We start from the raw sequence: 24,711 nt of genomic DNA, 5'->3' as shown, positions 1-24,711 counted from the left end.
CTCCAAAAACTAGGTTGCGTCATGTGGTCTGGTGCGTCTTATAGAGCGAAAAATACAGTATGTTGGATCAGGCCACGTTTCAGCTGGGCAAAAGTGCTTGGGGAGAGTGTGGAGCAGGACCACTGGTTGGAACAGGCTGTGGAGAGGCTGTACGGCCTGGTGAGAGTTCTGAGGGCCAGGTGGAGAGACCCTGAGGGCCACATTCTGCTCCACCATATAGCATATCGTAAGATCACCTGTTCCAGCTTCACTACAAAGAAACTCAGAAGCCGAGGAGAAGGACGAAGGAGCCGATGAAAAGATCTGGGAGCTGCCACAAAGGCTGTGTTTCCCCAAAGCACATCATGGGCATATGGTGCTTTTCTTTTCATCGCCTCACATTTCCGAGAGAGGGTGTGGGGAAACTTTGTGAGTTTAAGGACACTTGAAAGCGTGTACCAGGATGGGCAGCCGTTACCTCTCAGCATCTGTTGCAAGTGAGGCTGGCATCTTGCCTGTTCCGAAATCCCTCGGAGACCCACCTGAGTTGCCGAGAAGGAAGGAGTCACTTTGAACAAGCAGATGGAGGGCCTCGTTTGCATGCCTGCTATCCTCCAGGTAGGAGAAATAAGAGTCCCAGGTTTCCTTTGCTGTGCCGCGGAGTTGGGTTGTTGTTTTTTTAAGCCGCCGAGTTCTGAATAATAAAAAATTACATTCCTCTCAGCTCTGACGGGAACTGGCAGCATCGCACAGTTGTGCTGGTGATGAGTGTACTTTCTGCTTGAAAGTTTTCTGCACATAGCTTTTGTGACAACTAAATAGAACAGTGGAGGTTGGTCCATTAGCTCCACCTATTATTGGTTCTAGCTCTGCCCATCTTTCTCTCTGGCTCCACCTACTGTTGCCCCCTCCCCCATGCCCTCCAGCCTATGGGTACCAGCTACCACTGAAATGGGACCTCCATAGAGAGAGAGAGACAACATCATGCTCACCATTTCTGATTTCCAGGCTGTGAGTGCTGATCCTTATGTGCACCAAATTTGCACAAGAAGGCGGTACAGTGGTACCTCGGATTACATACGCTTCAGGTTACAGACTCCGCTAACCCAGAAATAGTACCTTGGGTTAAGAACTTTGCTTCAGGATGAGAACAGAAATCTTGCTCTTGCAGCGCGGCAGCAGCACGAGGCCCCATTAGCTAAAGTGGTGCTTCAGGTTAAGAACAGTTTCAGGTTAAGAACGGACCCTCCGGAACGAATTAGGTTCTTAACCCGAGGTACCACTGTATCAGCAGGGTTGGGGGGATTCTCATGGTTGTAGAAGTACATTTTAAAAAACCTAATGGTGGTAGAGGGGAAACCCCAAATAATGCCCAATGGGGATTAGGGATGTTGAGTAGGCATTGATTTTCGTTCTGACCGGTGTTTGTCACATGCAGTGCTGTTTCTGTTCTTCTGCAGTTCGGCTTCTGACAAAACCTATGCTTTATCCAATCTTCTTTGTCCCACAGTGCAGGAACTCTTGAGCTAGTGTAGTGGTGAGTTTAAATGTTGCGCAACATAGGAATCCAGTTAAACAGTTGTGCTACTTGAAGCTCTTTGTGCAGATTGGGCAATGTATTACGCAACGGAGTTACCATCAACTGCGAATCTTTTAGTTCTTTTGCTCTTACAGTTGTTTTAACTGCGTGTCCTTGTTTGTTTTTAGTTCTTATTTGTTTTAATTATCAGTTTTTTATCCATCCACTATCCGTGTCTAATCCTGTATTTTATCCTGATGTTTTATCCTATGCCTTATCGGTTAAAAAAATCCTAACTGCTATTTTATCTATATGCTTTTTTAACCCTGGTCTGAGACCGTAATAAAGTTCATTCATTCATTAACCCATTTATATATTTTCTTACGCAACTATGTTCTGCCAAACGTTTTGCCAACAGAACAAGCATAACGTAACTTAGCACTATGTTGGACACAACCCAATTGGACAATGAGTTGCATCCATATTTTGGAACTCCCTGCCTATTGACATCAGAGAGGCGTCTTCACATACACTTTTCAGAACTTGCCTAAAACATTTTTGTTTAGGCAAGCGTATTCAGAATGTTGTTTTAATCTAGTTTTTAGCTTATTATTGATTTCAACTATATTTTTTAATGTTTTAAATAGTTGTTTCTTGCTGATAATTCTATTGTTTTCTTTTTTTGTAAACCACTTTGAGGTCTTAATACCATCGAGCAGTACATATGTATATTTTTAGATAAAAATAAAAAGAATGCTCACAATATACGTAATTAGTCTCTCCTGTCTGCTGTAATTTAATTACGTTATCATTATGTTATTTCACACCATTAATTTCAACACTAAGAAAATGCAGAACAAAGGGGGGGGGGCAATCAATTATGTATCATTTGCAGACTGAAAAGCAACTACAGTGAATACCAGTCATATCTGCTGGATTGATTTCTGTTGCAGACATGGGACAAATAAGTGTACATCGCTGATTTCTGCTTCCATTTCCAACAGATATCTCAAATGAAGACACTAAAGAGATTTCAAGCCTCTAAAAAGTCAAAAGAAACATCCTGTTGTGTATTCACTGAAGTTTTAAACAAAAGGGCCCACCTCAAGAGTCACAAACCTGCCTGCAACAAGTGAGAGGGCCTGCATGTCAGACTGCCGCAAGCTATGCAGTCTGAATAGAAATGCCAGCATAATAGGCAGAGGCAGAGGCTATTAAATAAGTTTCTCTCTGGTTAATGCAGAGGAATGAGTGGGCTCATTACAAACCATCACCGAGCAAACAGCTGGTCAGATGGATGGGAGAGCGGCCAGAGAGCTCAGAGGGCAAGATCTATCACACCGAAAGCAGTCACATTGGCCTGGAGGAAGGAAGCACTTGATAAGATTGGGCTGGGGAGAGATAAAGAGATGGACAGAGACATACCCAGGGCAGTGATTAAAACAAAAGCACATACATTGCCAAAAGCACTCACAAAATGGGAGTCTTGGGACAGCCTTGCTAGCATTTGCACTGGGATTTTGCTATAGTTATCAGGCCATAGTCGCACCATTTAAAGCACAATTGTACCACTTAATCAGCCATAGCTTCCCCCAAAGAATTATGGGAAGTGTACTTCGTTAAGGATGCTGAGAGTTGTTAGGAGAGCCTTATTCCCCACACAGAGCTACACTTTGCAGAGTGGTTTAGCAGTCAATCTCTCTTCACAGAAAACTCTAGAAACTGTAGCTCTGTGGGGGGGAATAGGGGCCTTAAAGTGGTATCACAGTGCGTTAAATGCAGTGCTTTTTTAAAACAGAAAAATAGGTGCTCGTATTCACCATGAAGTTGTTACAGTAAGTGCCACAACAACAAAAGAGGTGCCGGTACTGTGTACCCTTGAGTACCCCCGGGGGGAAGCACTGTTTAAATTTATGGTGTCTACATACTCCATTAAAATGGACACAGGAAGCTGCCTTATTCTGAGTAGAAATCATTGGTTCATCTATTCTGTCTAGTAGATGCTGTCCTTATTACACACTAGGGATGAGGAAGAGATCCAATTCCATTTGCATCTAAAGGGAAATCTACCTAATTCACATTTTCCAAAACAGTACTTGAAACAAAACACAGATGTGCGTCGAAATCGGCACTTCTCTGAATTTTGCAATGCGTTTCTCCAGCTACACAGTTTACAAAAAAGCATATACTAAGGCAGGGGTCAGCAACCTTTTTCAGTTGTGGGCTGGTCCACCGTCCTGGCCACCACCGTGTGGTGGGCCAGACTATATTTTGAAGGGGGGGAAATGAATGAATTCCTATGCCCCACAAATAACCCAGAGATGCATTTTAAATAAAAGGACATATTCTACTCCTGTAAAAACAACAGGCAGGACCCACATATAACCCAGAGATGTATTTTAAATAAAAATATATATTCTACTCATGTAAAAACATGCTGATTCCCAGACTGTCCCTGGGCCAGATTTAGAAGGCGATTGGGCCAGAGCCGGCCCCCGGGCCTTAGGTTGCCTACCCCTGTACTAAGGTAAGAAGTGCACAAAATTGCATATAGTCATGAAAGCAGCATACAATAATGCACCATAATAGAGGAAATTGCTTTTCAAAATGTATATATTAGGTAAAACTGCATACAAATGCACATATTAGAAGAAATCTGCACAAAAATGCAGGCGAATTTTCATGAAGACTTAAAAAAACAAATCACAAACTGAGGTAGAAAGGTGGAAAACAGAACTTAAGGAAGAAAGAAGAGCTGAGAGAAACTGAAACTGACATATTCCCCCAACCCTATACACCAGAACCTTTAACTCAAGGGTGGGGAAAATGAAGGTCTCCAGATGTTTCTGGACCACAGCAAACATCATTCTTGATGAACGACCATGCTGGCTGGGTCTGCTGGGAATTGAAATCCAATGACATACGGGGGGGGGGCGCAGATTTCCCACTCGTGCTTTAACTCAAAATATCAGGGATCTAGTCTAGAACTTTCTATACGCAAAGCATGTTGTTTTACTGAATTATGGTCCACTCCCCCAAAACAGCTGCAGTCACAAGCCATCCTAACCACAAGCCCACCTTGAGAGAAATTTCTGAATGGGACCTGCAACAAAAGTTTGCAGCATGGAGTGTTCATGTTCAAGATTCCAGCCACTCAATCCCACCCACCCCAATTGGCCCCAGTCAGTCAGTCTGACTGACGGTGGCCACCGATTCCTCATTCGGTTGTTTTGAGAGTCCCCGGTTTGCATTCTGCCCCTCCAAAAAAACCTTTTGTATTTTGGTAAACTGTGGGGTTCTCCAAGCAATCCAATACCTGCTGGTTAAAGTTCCCTATGTTCCCACATAAGGGTCCTTGTCTGGATGGGGGCCAGCACATACAGTGTTTTAAAGCAACCCTCACACATTTTAAAAAAATAGCTGCACAGCTAATGTAACATGTAGCTTGAGCCATAAATCAGAAAAAATAAAAGTTGGTGACAGGAGGGATATCAACTGCAGAAAGGATGAGGGGTATGCAAACGGTACAAGCTGTTTGAAGAGAAGAGAACAATCTTTTAATTCCTGAGTTGTTCTAATCTTTGAGATGACATCAAGAATGCAGGAAATTGCATATTTGCAATGAGATTGTGCTACCAGAAAAATGTAAATTTCGGGAAATACTTCTGTGGAACTGAACAGCAGAGAGATAAGGATGTTCTTTCACCATCCAGCCTCCCTCCACCCCCGGCGATCAAGAGGCTTTTGGGATATTTCCATGCTGAAACAAATCCTATTTAAGCCAAGGCATTTACCACACATGGACCTTGCTCCCAGTCAGGAAATTATTATAGACACATGAGGCATAACCTGTTATGAACTTCTCTGAAGTCAAGGGAACTGTACCAGACCACAAGCAATTCCTAAATCACCAGGATCTATTCCCATCAGCAGAATTTGTTTTTATGTTAAGATAATAAACTAATGCCAGAAACAGAAAAGCTGTTGTCCCAGCTCTGATGTATGAGTAGGTTGTAATTTAACTGCGAGTATGCAATATTTATTAACAATTTGTAATGTTTTTTCAAACATTTCTATCTATGTGAATGTTAGCAACTCTGGACTGGGCTGTTCTCATTATGCCATTTATGCCTCTTAAATATCTTACTTAAAAAAAATTATGGCATAGATAATATGCAAAACGTGTTAATGCGCAAATAAGAAGAAAGAAGAAAAGAAAACAAGCTAATCTCGAGCACAAGAAGAAACTCTCAAAGCCAGACAGCAATGAACCTACACAGATGAGCCAAATTAACTTTGAGCAGCTTGATCCATCTGTTTTATTCTTTCAACCGGGAAGGGAAATTTAATATGATATAATTTATCTACAATAGTACCCAGTATGACACTCATAAAACAATATAAAACAAAGAATCATGGGAGCTGCACATTACTACTATTCAGGACCTGCCTGCCCATGAGGCTGGGTGTGGTGGCATCTCCCAAGGGATAGCATCCTGTTCCACAACCCAGCTTTTCTGCTGGTCTCCCAGCCTCTAAAGTCAGAGAGCAACGGGTGGCAAAGCTCGGAGGAACGCCTGCCCTCCTTCTGACTCAGGAGGAGATTTATCCCACCCCACTCCACTCAGTAGAGTGTTGAGTCTTTGTTGATCTTCTATCCCATGAGAAGCAGAATTGTAGAGTTGGAAGAGACCCCGAGGATCACATAGTCCAATCCCCTGCAATGCAGGAATATGCAGCTGTCCCACACGGGATCAAACTTGCAACCTTGGCATTATCTGTACCATGCTCTAATCAACTGAGCTATCCATGAATTGATGTTGCACTGGCTTCTCCTTGAGCTGCTAAAATGTGTGGTAGGTGCACACCCCTTTCTGTACACACCATTAAACAACCCTCTATAACTACATATGGTTTATTCTATAATAATAATAATAATAATAATAATAATAATAATAATAATAATACTGTTCTATGAGCAATGGGCTGAATCTCTGGGTTGTGTTCCAAGTTCTACTCAAGATAGGCCCACTGAAACTAATGGAACCAAGTTAGAGATGTTGTACCCAATTAGGTTTAACTCAGAGTTACTCTAAAGTTAGTCATGTCCATTATATTTCAACAGTTGGACTATGAGCAGGATTGGGTAGAGAAAACTCCATGTCTGCTTCGACAAATGAAAAAATGAGGACCGAATAGTATGAGCTCCTTTCTTTCCTTCACCCTTTTCAGCCAAATGCAGCAATTTGCTCACTTATCTGGTCCATTTTTCCATAATCAAAGCATCCCAGATTTTAACAAGCCATCACTGGATGTCCAGAAAGGTGTAACCCTATCTCATTTCTCGGCCACAGCCAATTTGGCAGCTGGGATTAGATTTCTGGCTTTGTCGCCGGTGCTGCAGGCCAGTCGGAATTTGAGGCCATTGCTCAGTGAGATCCAGCCTTCAAACTGGACATTGTTAATTGCAAAGAACGGCTTCCAGGAGGACAGTGACTTGGAGAAGACACTTTGCTGCAACACTGCCAGGAGAAAGTGTGGCCTTGAATCGAGAAGGAGGAAGCCTGAGAGAGACAAGCAGCTTAAAGGCTAAGATCACAGAGTACCTGGCCTTTGTCCACACAAGGCTCCTTCAATTGCATATTTATGGATGCCATTTTGGCAGCCCTTTCTCCCTCCACCCCACTGTTGCAGTGGTGTAGTGGGAAATTAGTAGAGGCTAGGGATGGGGGGGGGGGGATTTGATTCAGCTCACAATTAAAGGCAAAAGTCACTTAATCCACACTTTCCAAAACAATACGTAAATCAAAGAACTGCCACCCTTTGAAGTCTGAACGCCTATGAATTTTGCAACACACTTCTCCAGTCAATCAGTGCATACAGGAATGCATATAATAGGGTAAACAGTAAATCATTTAAAATGTATCACAAAGAAAATTGCTTTGCGAATTGTGAATATTAGGCAAAACTGCATACAGGCATACGTAGATTAAGGGGGCAAATATATAGTCAAATTTTCATGTGGATGGTTTGTTAAAGGCAAACTGATGTGAAAATGTGGAAAACTGAATTAAAGATTGGAAAAATAACCAGCTGAGGGGAGCAGAAATTGACAGATTCATCTATCCATAGCAGAAACTCATTGTAACAACCATGTCCCCAACCCCCCACAAGTCGAAAAGCACAGCTGTGTTGAATTATTTTTCTCATGGATGGGGAACCTCAGGCCTGATTGGAAAAGGGAAGGGGGGAAATGCAGCCCCCCCCAGGTCTCTTTAGCTAGCCCTCAGGACTCTCCGCGGCTACATCCACTCTCCCCAGGCCACTCTTCTCAGCAGCTCTGCTTTGCACCTTCCTTGAGTGTTTTTGCCTGGCTGGAATATGTCTTTCAACTTTGATAATTTTGCTTGCCTGGGTAGAGGATAGAGGTGGGGTATCAACATCATCAGCGAGCTCAATTTAACACATAACTTTATTTCATAAAGATGCAACTGTGCTAAGGAATGGTAAGCCCAGTTCCTACCTAACCCTAAGCCTCTTTGGGGGGGGGGGGAGACCCTCAGAAATCCGTGCAACAACATTGGTTCATTCTCAGAAGCAAACCTCATATCTCTTGACTTGGTGGGCCCTATATATATTTTTTGCAGTGGAAGAGTTCAATCGCAGGCTTCGGAATCAGTCAAGCAATTCCAGTTTTGGTACATGTGAGAAAAGAAATGAAGGCTTTGGGTGTCCTCTAGTGGTGTGAGATTTTAATGCAGGATTTGTTTCTTGACAAAGAACAGAGCGGAAGTTAGCAAAGAGAAGTTGGCTGGTGCCAGCCTTGCCACTCTGACTGGCCAAGTTCATGACCCTCCCTTGCAAGGAGGGGCGGGTGGTGCCCCCATCACCAACCTGTGGGGTAGGAGGGAAAAGAGGCTTAGCCTCCCTCCTTATCTGTCTCAGCAGCACCTTGTTTATGCTCCGGTAGTGACTGGAGCCTCAGTGAACCTGTGCCATCCAGCCCCCTCGCCCCATAATCTTCTTGACCATGGTGCAAGCATCCTACCAGCAACCTTAGTGCTGGTGCACCTGAGCACTGCAGATAAGGAGGAGGAAGGCATGGGCAGCGGCAGGGAAGGGGTTGCAAAGGAGGAGGAGGAGGAGGCACCAAAAGTTGGCACTTTCAGTTTTGCCTCAGGTGGCAAAACATCCTGGGCCACTCCTGATCCACACCACACACTGAAAGTGCATTCGACATGCATGGCTCCCCCCCCCAAAAAAATAATAATCCTGATAACTATAGTTTAACCCTTATAGAGCTACAATTCAAAGCCCCCATAATTACAATACCTAGGATTCTTTGGGAATCTTACACAGGGCAGAACACTCCACACATTTTGATTTGAAACTAGTCTATAAATCCTTCTGAATGATCCTTTCTTCTTCTTCTTCTTCATTAAGTGGGCATTCTGCACCTTATCTGCATAATATTAAATACAGTACAGAACAAACTCGTCTGCTAATTTTTATACACCCACTCAGTTGCTTCAGTTGCCAAACTAAGTAAGGCTCTGTTATAGATCTAAGGCAGGGGGGACACTTCCTGGAATGATGATGATGTTGATGATGATAACAACAAGAATGTTGCTAATTGAATATATTAATTAATCCCACTCTGCAATTACTCTTACCTGCCTTGATTGATTCCCCTCTGAAATCAATGTCGTTTCTCGTTCTAGTCCTTAAGTAAAAGAAACATAATTGTGGTGTCAACGGGTGCTCCATATCAATAACATCTGGGGTTATCTATATCTAATATGAATAGTCTTCAACTCTGCAGTTTAAAGCCCCGGTCTACAACTTCTATGTTAAATGAAGCTGACCTGGGTCCCATCTGTACTGTGCATTTAAAGCAGTTTCATACCACTTCAAATTGTCTGGTTTCCCTCAAAGAATCATGAGGGCCTTAAGCGTACTGAAAGTGATTAGGAGACCACTATTCCCCTCATGGAACTACTATTCCCAGAGTTTCCTGGAGGGATTAACTACTAAACCACTCAGAGAATTGTAACTCAGTGAGGGGAATAAGGTCTTCTAACCACTCTTACCACCCTTAAAAAATGCAGTCCTCAAGATTCTTTGGGGAAAGCCATCACTGTTTAAACTGGTATGATGCTACTTTAAATGTATAGTGTAGATGGGGCCTTATACATTGGAAGCTGCCCACAGTGGCTGGGGCAACCCAGTCAGATGGGTATGGTATAAATAGTAAAATTATTATTATTATGAAATAGGACATCCCTATATTCTTCAGAGAAATGTTGGGGGGTATGAACCGGGCGCCCTCCAGATATTTTGGACTACAGCTCCCTGGAGTATTGGCCCAAAACACATTAAGGACTCACCTATACAGCTGCAAATAAAATGTATTAATTGTGTTTTAAGTGCCATATACAATGCGGCACTAGATAGTGATGATGAGCCTTATGGAAAATTCAATGTATTTTTTAAAATGCTTTTTAAAAAAAAGCATTTTCAAAACAGATTTTATATGTGTGCAGATTCCACCCAAGTTAAAAACAACATACAGTATGGAGCCATAACAATCAGATGTAGCTAATAAGAAAGATCTAAAAACAAAAAATGGAGCCAAGCTAACACCAGTCACAGCAACGGCCAGAGAGTCTGATGGCTGGATTATCACTGCAGCCTGTATTAAGCGGTATTTACAGGGCCGTAACCCAGGCAGCAAAGGAAACAGGAAGCAAGCCCCATCAGCTACAGAAGAAGATTATGAAGGGCATCCGGTAAAAGGCCAGGTTCTCGCCCCCTGCAGCGGGGGGGGGGGGAGTTTGAGGATGGCGGGAAGTGATGACTAAGAAGCTTTCAACAACGAGGCCTTTCCCTTCTGACACTCAAAGCCATCTGTGCTTCTTGCAACAGGTCCACTTTCACATCCACAAAGTCAGACAAAGAAGAAACCTCTTGGGAAAACATATTCAGGGGTGCAAAAGGGATCTGCAAAGCTATAACCATCATCATCATCATCATCATCAGTTCTAAAAAAGGTAATCTCATTTTGACTCAATAAAATCACCATTTTATAGTTAAATCGGGAAAAATTATTACAGTAAATGGATAAAAGTACAAAGATTCACAAAATGTTTAGGGGTATGCGTACCCCTGCGTGCCCACAAAAATAAAGCACTGATTATAATGAATTTATTTATAGCCCACCTTTTTCCTTGACAGGGACTCAAGGTGGTTTACAGATAAAATAAGAACAGCTCTCTCTGTATATAAATGCAGCAGCAAATTGGCAGGAGGGCTGAAGTTTGAGATTACCATTAAAAAAACCCACAACTAATCCCAAGCACATTCTTCTAATTCTCTTTTTCTTTCTTTCAAAAATTCATTTAAACATGAATCTCCAGTGTTCTCAGTAATAGATGCTATTTAGCTGCCCAGCCGAGCAAGGGGCATTTTCAGAGTTTAAGGATGCATCTCAGCCAGGCCAAAATACTCAAGGAATGGGTAAATCAGGGCCAGTGAGGTGAGAGGCCTGGGGAAAGGGTGTGTGGCCTGAGGCAATAGAGACGACTGAACAGATGTATTTGGCTCCCAGTCCTGGGGTTCCCCAACCTTAGGGTAGGCAAGAGCTTGGAAGAAAAATCTCAGAAGGCTTCTGCCAGATTTGAACAACCTGTCTGAGCTGCAGCATCCTCAGGGGAACACTGTGGCACCATGCGCAGTTGGTTCTGGGAGAAACAGAACTGTTCTGGGGCCCAATGGAATCAACTCCACTCCCCATTCCCCATGCATACAGGCTACAGGACTGACGTCTCCAAAAAGAAAGTCCATGTGGAAAATGCATTGCAACTTTATTCATATGCTTAGCATGCTCCACAATTGCATTAATTCATTAGCAGCCATGTGCTGCCTCTTAAAAGGCCTTTTCTGCATATATAATGGCATGAAAGATTTAGAACCTTCACGTGAAAAGGGTTTTGGTGCTGCCCTGTAAATCCATGTCTAATCCACTTTATCCTAACCTACTTCTTGAATCAGACCAAGACCAGTTATGGGAAATATAAATCTATGAACTTGGCCACTGTTAGTGTACTGTGCACAGTTCCGGCCATCACATCTCAAAAGGGATATTCTAGAGCTTGAAAAGATTCAGAAAGGGGCAAATAAAATGTGACTGAGAAACGGCTTCTGTAAATCCGGGACTGTCCCTGGAAAATAGGGACACTTGGAGAGCCTGCTCTTTGCATGAAGGATAGGGAGGAAAACATTTTATTTAGAACAAACTCAAAATGTTGAGCACAAGAAAAACCCACTAGAAATCCACGTCCTCAAATCAGCTGTCTCAGGGCCTGGGCTTTATAAAACTCTTTTTTTTCCTTTTTGGATGACCTGGAACTGCTCTAGACCCTGGTTAACTGGAAAAAAACCATACAACATGGCCTGGATTCCCCAACATTACATGGAATTGTTTGAGTCAATGATCTGATCATTAGAAAACAGCAGGGGCAGCTTTTAAAGATTGCTGTTCTAAAAACTGTGTCATCTATCTATCTATCATCTATCTATCTGTCTATATCTATCTATCTATCATCTATATCTATCTATCTATCTATCTATCTATCTATCTATCTATCTATCTAATCTATCATCTATCTATCTATATCTATCATCTATCTATCATCTATCTATCATCTATCTATATCTATCATCTATCTATCATCTATCTATCTATCTATCTATCTATATCTATCTATATCTATCTATCTATCATCTATCTATCTATCTATCTATCTATCTATCTATCATCTATCTATCTATCATCTATCGTAGACCCAAAGGTAGCCAAAATTGCACCATCCATGCAAAAATGGCAGTTATAAGCAGGCTTCCTTCTGCAACATTTTGGGCTCCTTCCGGTGACTTATTTATTGAACATTCATCTCAAGGACGAACATTCAATAAATAGGTCTTTACTAAGCATATATTTGTGGGCAAATTATACAACAACAGGCTGATGGGAGTTGAAGTCCAACAACATACAGTGGGTCCTGGGTTCTTCACCCTAGTTCTGTGTGCTTGCCTGCTTATGACATCAACATTTCTTATGTGCTTTTCTAATTACAGACCCAAAATTGCTTGAAACCAATCTGTTCAAAACTGGCTAATGCGTATGCAGAAGTAAGTGGACACCTCCAGGATTATCTTTGGAATGGAGAGGGGGAAATGTGCAGCCAATTGCACAGACACAACAATCTATTCTTTAAGATTGCAAATGGCCATTATTACATTAGGTTAATCTGACTGGGAAAGTACATCTCCTAGACTCCCAGGAGTTCTTTGTAATGCAGAAATATATTTTTGCTTTTAGCAGGGAGCTGCCAACACCTAAACAGGACAGTCTCATGCAATGGATACTACTATTTCCATCCACTCTGAGAGCTAACAGCTTGCAATTCTCTTGCTGGGACAGGAATGGCAGATCAAATGCCTAAAATGAGAATAAAATGGATCAGATTGGGGATAATATGACCAACATAGGCCATTTTAAACTATGAACGTTACAAAAGCCAACATGGTCATTGTTATAAAGTGGAGAGTTAGGTTTCACTGGGACTACTCTAGAGTAAGTGATCTTTTTAAGGATCCAGTTCCAGTCACAATGCTCAAACTGTAGATGGCTACCTGAGGAATAAGCCTTAGACCAGTGGATGCTAGTGCTGAGCCCAGGGTAGTGACCTTCCTTTGGTACCCACAAAGCCTCTGAGCCCCTCTCACTGCCCGCAAGTTCATAAGGTGATGAAGGTGCTCTTTTTTTTTTTTTTTTGGAGTGGAAATTAATAAGGTATATTAGGGAAAGGGGGTTGTGGGGCTCAGTTTCTTTAACAAAACAAATGAGTAAGAAATATTGGCATTGGCCACACACACTTTGGCCTGAGGGGTTAGCCATGGGTCAGTGTAGCCCTTCGCCTGGGAAGGATGAGTCAACCCTGCTTATGGGGTGTTAATTAGCAAGACCTCACTGTCATCCCCACATCATGAGAGCATGTGGAACTACTGCACACCTGATACTCCCCGACAGCTTTCAAAACTCTCGTTCTAGGTGCATTTTGTGACAGGGAATTTCATAAACGTGAGCGGTTTCTGAGCTATGGGTGCAGTACTGCACTTAAGATTTCAGATTAAAATTGCCAATGTTACCCAGAGATAAATGCCAACCAAGTTCAATGGGGCTTCCTCCCAAGTAAAACATTAATGGATTGGGAGAGCTGACAAAAATTATCTTCTTTTCTTTTAAACCCAACATGTTTTGTTCATGTTTTAGTTGCCTTGTTTTATGTACTTTTAATGTATGACGTGCTTTTAATTTGAAATATACTAGCCAGTTAGTTATGATGGTTTAAGTAGTGCATGTTAAAGTGTTATCTACCTTAGACTCTCACAGTGATGCTTAAAACCAAGACAAATTTTGGAGTGGAATCATTGAGGGACCCTTAAGTCTTAGGTTTGCGAAATGGACACTCCAGGCGGGTGTCTCTGCCGTCAGTTGCACAGTGGTATCTCGGGTTAAGTACTTAGTTAAGTACTTAATTTGTTATGGAGATCTGTTCTTAACCTGAAAATGTTCTTAACATGAAGCACCACTTTAGCTAATGGGGCCTCCTGCTGCTGCGCCGCTGCTGTGCGATTTCTGTTCTCATCCTGAAGCAAAGTTCTTAACCCGAGGTAATATTTCTGGGTTAACGGAGTCTGTAACCTGAAGCGTATGTAACCTGTACCACTGTATAGGCCTTTAATATGTGTTAATTGTGGTGCCGAAAATATATATTTATATGGAGGAAAGGGGGTGTAGAGAGAATCCAGGGCTTGTCTGCAGAGTGAAAGGAATAGAGGAGCTTTTTCTGCCTCCCCACTTCCAACCACTCTCTGAAGACTGCAGAAGGGACCCTCTTAAGAATATGAGGAGGGGGGGCAGGCAGGGGAAGCATTGCTTTGTTTTTTAAGTCTTCAGATGAGGACTAGACCATGTGAAAAACGAACATAACATTTCAGCTGCAGTTCATTCATTTTCAGCTTTGTATTCTTCTTATAAAAAAGTGCACCTAGACATTCCGTTGTTGTGCCCATAACCTAGGTTTAAGGTGCCATTCAGCTCCTAGCTTTCATATCTCAGTTTCTAACACTGCTCCCCTACAAAAGACCAGCAGGCATGATGGCTGGTAAGAATGTGTCCCCATCTTGATTTTCTAATAGTGAAGTATCTGATAAACTTCCAGAGAACGGAATCCAGGGATGTCTGCCTGAAGCAAGTAAATGCATTGCTAGTGGGCCATAGGTGGGCTGTTCCTCTTATTTTCCTCTTCATCTGCTCAGTAAGTGAAACCAGACACTGGCAATGATAAAGCACTAATGGGCAAACAGCAGGACATTCTCAGGTGTCCCCCCCCCCCAGTCTGTCCATCTACTCCCATCAGCTGTTCCTTAATCATTTCTTGGCTATGTTTACAATGCACAGGTTTAATCTGAAATATCTGGTGTTCCCTATTGTCTTTTGCAGATGGAGCTTTTTTGTTTTTTAAAAAATTAATTTCCTTATTAACCAAAGTCAACTTTGCAAACACTGCCCCCCATTTGTGCTGTAAATTTAAAGCATAATAGTGCTACTTAAAACATTCATGGTTTTCTCCAAAGAATGATGGAAGCTGTGGTTTGTTAAGGGTGCTGAGATTTATTAGGAGACACACTCCAATTCACCCCCGAGAGCTACAAGTCTCAGAGTGGTTTAATACAGTAATCTTATTATTATTCACTCTTATTCACAGGGAACTCTGGAATTCTGGGAAGGGAATAGGATCTCCTAACAACACTCAGCATACATCACACATTTTGGTTGAAATTTATTTTTATTTTTACTTGAATTGTAATTCAGTTAATATGAGGACACATCCACATCATATACCCACAGCACATTTATCCCACTTTGACAGTCATGGCTCTCCCCCCCCCCCCGAGACTCTTGGGAACTGTAGTTTGTTAAGACCGGTTACAAAATAGAGGGCAAATCCCCGCAAAAAATAACAACCAATGAAGATTGAGCATGTTCAATAGCTACAGAATGAGAAAAACAGAAAACATGAGGGAGGCGGGGCAAGAAAAGAGGACATGGCTGGAAGATGGAAGCCTGAACAGGAGCTAAGAATACACTGCAACACTTCGTTGCAGGGCCCATTTGTTATTTCTCTTGTCTTTTTGCTATGCAAGTTGCCTGGCCGCTAATTATTCCATGGGCCTTCATTTCTAAATGAAATGGCATCAGGAAGACTTTGACGTATAAAACAAATGGACTGGCTATATGGCTCAAATAAGCACAACTAAAATTCACAACAGTGACCAGAGGAGGAATGGTTGCTGGTCAGAGTGCAGAAAGAAGAAATGCAATAGTACACCTGCATCAGCACAACTGGATGCCTTCATCTTTCCCAGCTGCAACAAAACATATCTTACTCATATTGTTCTCTACAGCCACAGCATGTGCTATAACACTCCCAACAGTTTGACTTCACCTCTCAAAGCACACTCTTCCATTGTCTTGTGAGACAGACAGATGCCAGCCTTCCTAGTTGCAGAGTGGTAGGAGGTCTCAGCCTCTCATAATCCTGCACTGAAGGCCACTGGAACGACACTCACCTCAACCCAAAGAGTCAGCTTGATGCGAAATTTAGTGCATTGTCTTTGGATGCGAGAGATTGGCATTTGTCTCCTTGCTCAGCCACCGAACTCACGCGATCATGACAAATCTTAGGCGAAAGCCACCAACCCTCTCCAGCTTTTTGGCAGCCAAAATGTCCTTGCCTCATGCAGCAAGTGTGTGTGTGTGTTTCTCAGTTCTTTTGTCAAAATGTGATGTCATACACCCAGAAGACTCCACTTCGTCTGAGATACCAATCCAAAATCGCTATGGGATTGTGCAGAGGCTGTACGGAATTTCCTGCAGGATCACGCTGAGCAACTAATTCTTAATGCAGACTGTACTTTGAATGGGGTCAGTGGAGGCTGGTTGATCAGGGAGAATGGGGCACTGCCCCACCAACATTGGCCGGCCCTTAGTAAGCTCCTACCTGCCTGCCTTCTTACTTACAACCAGCCAGAGGAGAGCACTGCCTCCCAGATTGCTCCTCCTTACTCTTAATGTTAGATGGGACGCAGGTGGCACTGTGGTCTAAACCACAGAGCCTAGGGCTTGTCGATCAGAAGGTCAGTGGTTCGAATCCCCGCGATGGGGGGAGCTCCCGTTGCTCGGTCCCAGCTCCTGCCCACCTAGCAGTTCAAAAGCACAGTCAAAGTGCAAGGAGATAAATAGGTACTGCTCCGGCGGGAAAGTAAACGGCGTTTCCGTGTGCTGCTCTGGTTCACCAGAACCAGAACTTAGTCATGCTGGCCACCCCAGAGTCATCTGCGACTGGACCTAACGGTCAGGGGTACCTTTACCTTTTACTCTTAATGTTGACCCTTGTAGAACTCTGCAGGGAGGAAGATGGAGCAAAACTAGAATGAGTTGGCTGTGTTTGTCATTGGCTCATACACCGCTTTCTTCTGACCTCAGCCTTCTGTCCCACAAAGTCCCCATGGGCACTATCCACCACCAGATAGGGTGGCCAGATGGAAAAAAAGGATAGTAGTAGGAAAGACCTGTGACACAATTGCTGTGAGATAAGATACAGGTGCTGACATTTTCTCTTCCACTCATCCATCATATGTGCAGGAACCCTGTCCTCATTTTTTTCACCCAGCCACCCTAAATTTTGAATGGAGAGAAGGCTAAAAGGCTGACCATTTTGGCTCTGCTGCCAACTCAGGTGACCCAATTAAAGTTTAAAGGGCTCATTAAAGGGCTTCCTTCCCAGCATGAATAGCTACAGAGTCAGGTTGGATAGCCTCTATGTGTAGGTAAAGGTAAAGGATCCTTGGACGGTTAAGTTCATTCAAAGGCGTCTATGGGGTTGCGGCGCTCAGCTCGCTTTCAGGCCGAGGGAGCTGGCGTTTGTCTGCAGACAGCTTTCCGGGTCATGTGGCCAGCATGACTAAACCACTTCTGGTGCAATGGGACACCATGACAGAGGCCAGAGCAAACAGAAATGTCATTTACCTTCCTGCACTTCCATTTACTTACTTGCACTGGTGTGCTTTCGAATCGCTAGGTTGGCAGGAGCTGGGACAGAGCAATGGGAGCTCACCCATGTCGCATGGATCCGAACCGCCAACCTTCTGATCTGCAAGCCCAAGAGGTTAAGTGGTTTAGACCACAGCGCCACCTGTGTTCCCCTCGCCTCTATGTATGCACTTGTTGACATTCAATTAATGAGGTCACATCCATGCAGTGTATTCAAAATACATTTAAAGCACATAGCTTTCCCCAAAGGACCCCGGAAACTGTAGTGTGTTCCTCACAGATCTACAATTCCCAGTGCCCTTAACAAATTACAGTTCCCTGCAGTCCTTGGGAGAAGTTGTGTACTTTAAATGTATAGTGTGGATGTGAAGTATGACAGAACACATTTTGGGGATAATTTAAATAGGGGGGGAAAGACATCTCACCAGAGTGAGGAGGACTATGACCAGGTGAGCTGTGTATACACTCAGTCTGCTGTCCAGACGCTAACTGGGGACAGGTAACTTCAAGGCCCCTCTTTCCCCTTCTCAGGGTTCTTTTTATTTAAACCAGACTCGGATCATAAAACTCTTCAAACAGAGATCTCCTTAAATGACTTGTCTGCAAAGTCAGTACCACACCAATTAATGCAAAACCGCCACCCCCATGCATATGTTTAAGGCAACTGAATGTATTCTTATACGATGAAAAATCTTTGTCGTGAAATCTTTTCTTGTGCAAGTTAAACACACTCACACGCATGGGAGAAACTGTCCCATATTACAGCTAGTTCCCCATTCCACAACGTGAGAGTTTGTAGCTTGAACATCTGATTTCAATCACTTTCTTTTTTACATCCCCAATTAAACCCACCGAAAGTGGTGGCTGAGACGTGGAAGTTGTTCCTGCCTGACGCTCAGCCACCACTTTCAGCCTTAAGCCCAACTTGCAGATGCAGGGAATTGAACTTAGGAACGTCTCTGCATGCACAGCAGATGCTCTACCATTGAGACCTTGTGCCAAGTTGGAGGGGGAAGAGAGATGACACAAGGCCCACACCCTTTAAAAGTTTCAACAAGCACACTTCCTCTGGAAGCTGCATTGCTTAAGCAAAAATAAGTTTGCAGTTTATTTTAAGAGCCTGCAGCATGTGAAGTGCCATTTAGAGAAGCCTCTCGGACCATTGCAGGTTCTGCAAACTGTGCAGCTTTGTGCTGCACTTTGACCTGCTGGATATCAGGAGCCACCTTCCGAACGCTGCCAGCCTAATAATGTTCAGTAGCCACTAAAGAGGGTTGCCATTGCTGTGCTAGCTGGGGCAACAAAAACTGAGGGGGAAAAAACTCTGCCCGTTCAGTTCTCTCTCAATGCAGTAGATCCACATTTGGAAATGACATGCTGTTTTTTAGGGCTGGTGGAGTGGACCTTAATGGCTACTAGCAGACTCACACTTAGAATTGATCATAAATTCTAAGAAACCCCTCCAAATCAGTGCGGTTATGAAATCAGTAGTTAAGACCTATGCAGATTTGAAAGGTTCACTCCGCCATTTTGATATCAAAATGATGTCCAACGGTATGGAAAGAGGCGGAAAGCTGTACTTTGATCTCAAGAACCATGCAAAATTTGATTTTACTGTCTTAAGAGCATACAGAACTGACAAACAATATCCCAAACAATATAGTAGAAGCGTGTGAGCTGGGAAGTCTCCGATTCAAATCTCACCACAGCCAGAAGCTCATTAAAAGGCCTGCATCCTGGTCTGGCATTAGCAACCCTGCTCCTCAGGCAGGGCCCACTGCCACTGATCCTTGCCCTGGGCGATGTGCTCCTATAAGCCACTATTTTAAATTTCCCCCAGTGTCCCAGAGCACTCTACATCACATTGCTTTCTGGCCATGTGGATATTTAAAATGACAGCCACAACAGTTGGCTGGAGAATAGCTGTCATCATTAGGTAAGGCTCAGGAATGTTATGGAAGAGTCCTCCAGAGCGCATCATGCTGAGAGGCCCCTCAAACTTGGAAGTGGCCCTGTCTTTTTCTTTCAGCCTCAGTCCCCAATGTGTGGGTAATAATAACCAGTCAAGGCTGGTCCTTTAGACCAAGTGGGGTGTTGAATTACTGCCCTCAGCTGTCCCCCTGTCCGGATTTTTAGTCTCAGTTTTGCTCCTTGTAGAACTCATCAGACAAAAGTTAGCTCTGCCCGTCAGTGGTTTTGGCTGCACCTACTGTTGGGCTCTCTCCTTCAACCACCACTGATATTTGCAGTTTAGAATCAGATGGCTATCAGTTCTTCACAGATACAGTGAATGTGTGTCTGTTTGTTTGAGAGAGAGTTAGATTGATAGAAGTTGCAAGCCCAGCCTCCAAAGTACTCCAATTCTCTGGCAGATGAAGGTGATGGACTACATGGAACTGGCGGAAATGACTGGCAGAATCCGAGACCAGGGAGAAGAGTCGGTGGAGGAAGATTGGAAGAAATTTAAAGACTATTTAAAGAAACATTGTAAAATTAATGAATGTTAGAATGATGTTGGAATGAATTTATGTGATTTTAGCAGAAATGTAACAAAGGTTTAGGAAAAAAACAGACTGTTAATTGGTGAAAGGAGGGAAAGTAAAGTTACATTAATATCAAGATAAATTTTAGGACAAAAATTGGAAAAGATGGGAAGGATTTGCTGAAATAGTTAACTGAACTAGAATACAAAAAGGGAGGTGTGAGGAGGTCAAGGAAACAAGCAAATGAAAGACAAGTTATGGGAAGGCTTGATTTGTTTTTTTTAAATAATTGTTTCTATTTCTCTATTTTTTATTGTGATGTGTTGTCTTTGTTTAATTTGGTGTTTTTTCTTTTTTCTTTTTGTAACCCTAAAACTTCAATAAATATTACTTAAAAAAAACAAACAAAGTACTCCAATTCTCTGTATCCTATGTACATTCCCCACACAAGCTATATGTGAGTCAGCTTCCCCCAGCCCCCTTTCTTCTTAGCCCTTGGTTTTGACTGCTACTTATGCATGACCAAAAAGAGGAAATGCTTCTCCAAATAAATAAGGCAAAATAGGGCAAAGATTTGCATAAAATGCACACACAAATTATTACTACACCTTAAATATGATGCATCTCACCAAAGAGGGGATGACTGTAGCCAGGAAATCTATGTGCCTGATCTAGTCCGCTTGGCTTTACTGGATAACAGGTATGGAAATCCAGGCAACATCCAGAGGGCTGTAGGTTCCTCATCCCTGGTGTAAAGATAAGAACTGTAAGAAGTGAGAACAGGGGCTTTGAAGTTGCCCGTACAACAGTTAGCATTTGGACAGAAGGTCTAGCGAGATCATGTACATGAAGCATTTTGAACCCTTAGAAATGTGCCATACCTAGTGGTGCTGCTAGATCCTATACTGTGGAACCTCAGGTTACATATGCTTCAGGTTACAGACTCCGCTAACCCTGAAATAGTGCTTCAGGTTAAGAACTTTGCTTCAGGATGAGAACAGAAAGTGTGCTCCAGCGGCGTGGCCACAGTGGGAGGCCCCATTAGCTAGAGTGGTGCTTCAGGTTAAGAACAGTTTCAGGTTAAGTACGGACCTCCAGAACAAATTAAGTACTTAACCCGAGGTATCACTGTATTGATAATTGGTGAGTTACACAACACTTTCTGTGAAGAAGGAACCTCTTATATGTCATCCTGCCAGTTCATGACAAAGACCAGAGTTCAAATCCCCACTCAGCTACAAAGCTGACTGGGTGACCTTGGACCACTCACTGTCTTTCAGCCTGTCCTCAGGTTGTTGTGAGGAAAAAATGGAGAGAGGGAGAACTGTGTATGCCACTTTTTGAGCTTTTTGGAGAAAAGGGGGTGGCTATAAATTTAAAAATTATGTTCTGTCAAGAGAACTACTACCTCCCACATTCTCAATCTGGGTTTGACTTTTTTTTAGTCGTAATCATTAATGATCCTATAATATTTTATTTGATAATACATTATTGAGATATGTTGGATAAAAGTGTCAGTGAAACAGTATTGTAATTGTATAAGGTTTGCTCAATGTTTCTCTTCAAGGTTTTTTTTACGAGGAATGTTGCCAAAATTAACTTTAAAATAAAAATAATTTTTATCTATCTATCTATGAGATATATATAGATATATATGTGCCAGATAAATGCTAAATTATCACCACCATATTTCTTTTTCCAGCAGAAGGGTTTCATCCCATTTGAAAGTGCAGCTCCTTCATAAATATATTCAGATTGGCCTTTCTGGTTGAGTTGCCTCCCAAAGTCAAAAGATTCTGCTTCAGATCTAAGAGTCATGGAGATCACAATGCTGATCCAATGTAGCTGGTGCATCTATAATTAGGTATGGAAAGAAGGATCTGCTGGACTGAGAATAATGAAATCAGAGTAATGATTTATACATACATATTGGCTTAATCTTGTTTAGCGAGGTTAACCGCATTTTATAGTCTCCAGGATTAGCTCCCATAAGCGTAAACGCAGATGATGGTTTGAGACAATCTCAGCTATCGCAGTTGTTTATAGTTTACCTGTTTGTGTTGCCACAGCTTCCTCCGCATGTTTGGAAAGTCTATTTTCAAGTGGGGTGCTGCCCCTCTTCCCCCAGGCAGCCCCCCCACCTCCCTACCTTCTCACTTACAACCAGTCCATGGGTGTCTCTGCTTGACAGCTTCATCCTCCTGAATTCTCAGTGTTGCCCCTTATAGAATTCAGCAGCGAGGAGCATGGAGACAATCATAATATAATAATAATAATTTATTATTTATACCCCGCCCATCTGGCTGGATTTCCCCAGCCACTCTGGGCGGCTCCCAACAAAATATTAAAAATACAATAAAACATCAGATATTAAAAACTTCCCTAAACAGGGCTGCCTTCAGATGACTTCTAAAAGTCAAATACAGTTGTACCTCAGGTTACAGACACCTCAGGTTACAAACACTTCGGGTTAGACTCCACTAACCTGGAAGTAGTACCTCAGGTTAAGAACTTTACCTCAGGATGAGAACAGAAGTCGTGCACTGGCGGCAGCGGGAGGCCCCATTAGCTAAAGTGGTACCTCAGGTTAAGAACGGTTTCAGGTTAAGAATGGACCTCTGGAACGAATTAAGTTCATAACCAGAAGTACCACTGTAGTTGTTTATTTCCTTGACATCTGACAGAAGGGCGTTCCACAGGGCGGGTGCTGCCACCAAGAAGGCCCTCTGCCTGGTTCCCTGTAGCTTTGCTTCTCGCAATGAGGGAACCGCCAGAAGGCCCTCGGCGCTGGACCTCAGTGTCCGGGCTGAATGCTGGGGGTGGAGACGCTCCTTCAGGAATACTGGGCCGAGGCCATTTAGGGCTTTAAAGGTCAGCACCAACACTTTGAATTGTGCTCGGAAACATACTGGGAGCCAACGCTGGTGTTATGTGGTCTCGGTGGCTGTTCCCAGTCACCACTAGACTTAGTTGACCGTGCCTGTCTTTGGCTCTGGATCCACCTACTTTTGGGCTCCACTACCAGTCCCAAGGGCCACAGCCCCCATTGGTTAGGGTCCAGTAACATCTGGAGTCTTCCCATTCCTACCTTACCCACTTTCTTCACAGTATCCATAATTTCATATGCACCTCTATCATGCCAACCCTATCCTGAAGCCTGAAAACTGGAGATCTAGAGCGATCAATCCCAAAAGCGAGAGTTTCATTTGATGTTAAACGCTTCCCCCATACTTGCTGACATATGGCTCTTCAGGGCAGGGCAGGGGTGTTATTATATTTCACTGGGAGTGTGACTTTTCTGTTTCCCATCCTCATCTCTATATTGGATACAGGGCTGTCCTTTACTCAGTGAGAAATGTTACATCTCCTGTCCTCTTCCTTGGCCAGCCACAGACTTGTTCATTCAAGGGCTAAATTGGCTCTCTCCGTTACACTTGCACAATCCATGGAGTTCTGGAGTTGGCTTTACATCAATGTCCGTTGAATTTCCTCTCAGCTTTTCAGTATTTTATTTACGTCTTCAATTTATATCCCTCCCTTCCTCCCCAAGGAGCCCAGAGTGGCAAACAGATCACCATTTAAAAGAAAAAACAAACAAACATTCTAAAGAACAATTAAAAATTTCTAAAATCAGTTGCAGTTTAAAAACACCCTGAAGGCAGTCACAAACATCTATCCATCCAAAGATCTGAGGGTTGCCTGGAACAGTATCCTTCAGCTACCAAATGCCTGGGTAAACAGCAAACTTTTTCAGATTCCTCCTGAAAGTTAATAATGATGGGACAGGCTCACCTCATTGGAAGGGCATTCCACAACCAAGGGGCCACCACTGAAAAGTCCCTGTCACCACCACCAAGGCCTCACTTGCCAACCACAGGGTTCAATATGGTGAGTATTGGGGAAGGCACTCTTTTATGTACAGTACTTGGATTCCAAGCTGTTTAGGGCTGTATATGATAGTACTACGAACATTTTGAATTTGGCCTGGTAGCTCACTGGCAGCCAGTGTGGCGCTTTCAGGACCAGTGTCGCATGGACCCAGTAGCTAGAAACCAAATATACTTCTTTGATGGGCATGGCTCGTGCTTGAACGAACGTCAATAGCTTTTGATGGCTCGTGACTGTTATCTACCCCACACATCCCACAAGCGTAGCTCACAGCCAAGAGAAACAGCTTCACCATTTTAGTAGTTTGAAGTTTTACAGTGGGCTAAGGAGGCTCAGAGGGGGCAGTCTTGGAGCGATGCTATGCCAGGGGCATTGTGGGAGATTAAAAATGGCCACTCATAGTATTCTACAGTCCAGTTGCACCTGTGTTTAGCCAATGAATCCCACTGGGGAACTGGATTCCAAGCAGCTGTCAGGGTGCTAGTTGCTGATGTGAGGATTTATTTTATTTATTATTACACTTTCATGTAGGCACTTCTTCATTTTCCATTTGTAGTTCTAAATGCTGCCGCCCTCACCTCCACCCCCTTGGAAACCTCATCCAAATCAGTTTACATTTGGGGGAAGTGCTCTTATGCTCATCTTCACATGACTTCCTCTAT

The 24,711-nt window shown here is 43.1% G+C and overlaps 1 protein-coding gene across 3 annotated transcripts; it reads right to left on the bottom strand.

Moving 5' to 3' along the window:
* Positions 1 to 23,296, bottom strand: LOC310831935 (uncharacterized protein). 3 transcript variants are annotated; one of them, XM_083713273.1, is made up of 4 exons: positions 23,250 to 23,296; positions 21,844 to 22,015; positions 20,791 to 20,907; positions 1 to 673 (listed from the first exon to the last, which is right to left on the bottom strand). In XM_083713273.1, the coding sequence occupies exons 1-4, from the start codon at positions 23,274 to 23,276 to the stop codon at positions 39 to 41; spliced, it is 951 nt and encodes a 316-aa protein (XP_083569399.1). In that variant the 5' UTR covers positions 23,277 to 23,296; the 3' UTR covers positions 1 to 38. The 3 variants fall into 3 exon arrangements, 2 of the variants coding, with proteins under 2 accessions (XP_083569399.1, XP_083569400.1); XM_083713274.1 differs by having other exon boundaries at positions 21,847 to 22,015; XR_014558048.1 differs by lacking the exon at positions 1 to 673 and adding exons at positions 7,478 to 8,392; positions 9,172 to 9,221 and having other exon boundaries at positions 21,844 to 23,296.
* Between the last annotated feature and the right edge of the window lie 1,415 nt (positions 23,297 to 24,711).

This window comes from Podarcis gaigeae (genome assembly GCF_964106915.1).
Source record: "Podarcis gaigeae genome assembly, chromosome: 14".
Classification (NCBI taxonomy): domain Eukaryota; kingdom Metazoa; phylum Chordata; class Lepidosauria; order Squamata; family Lacertidae; genus Podarcis; species Podarcis gaigeae.
The sequence above is the reverse complement of the archived record's forward strand: the minus strand, read 5'-3'. Positions and strand labels throughout refer to the sequence as shown.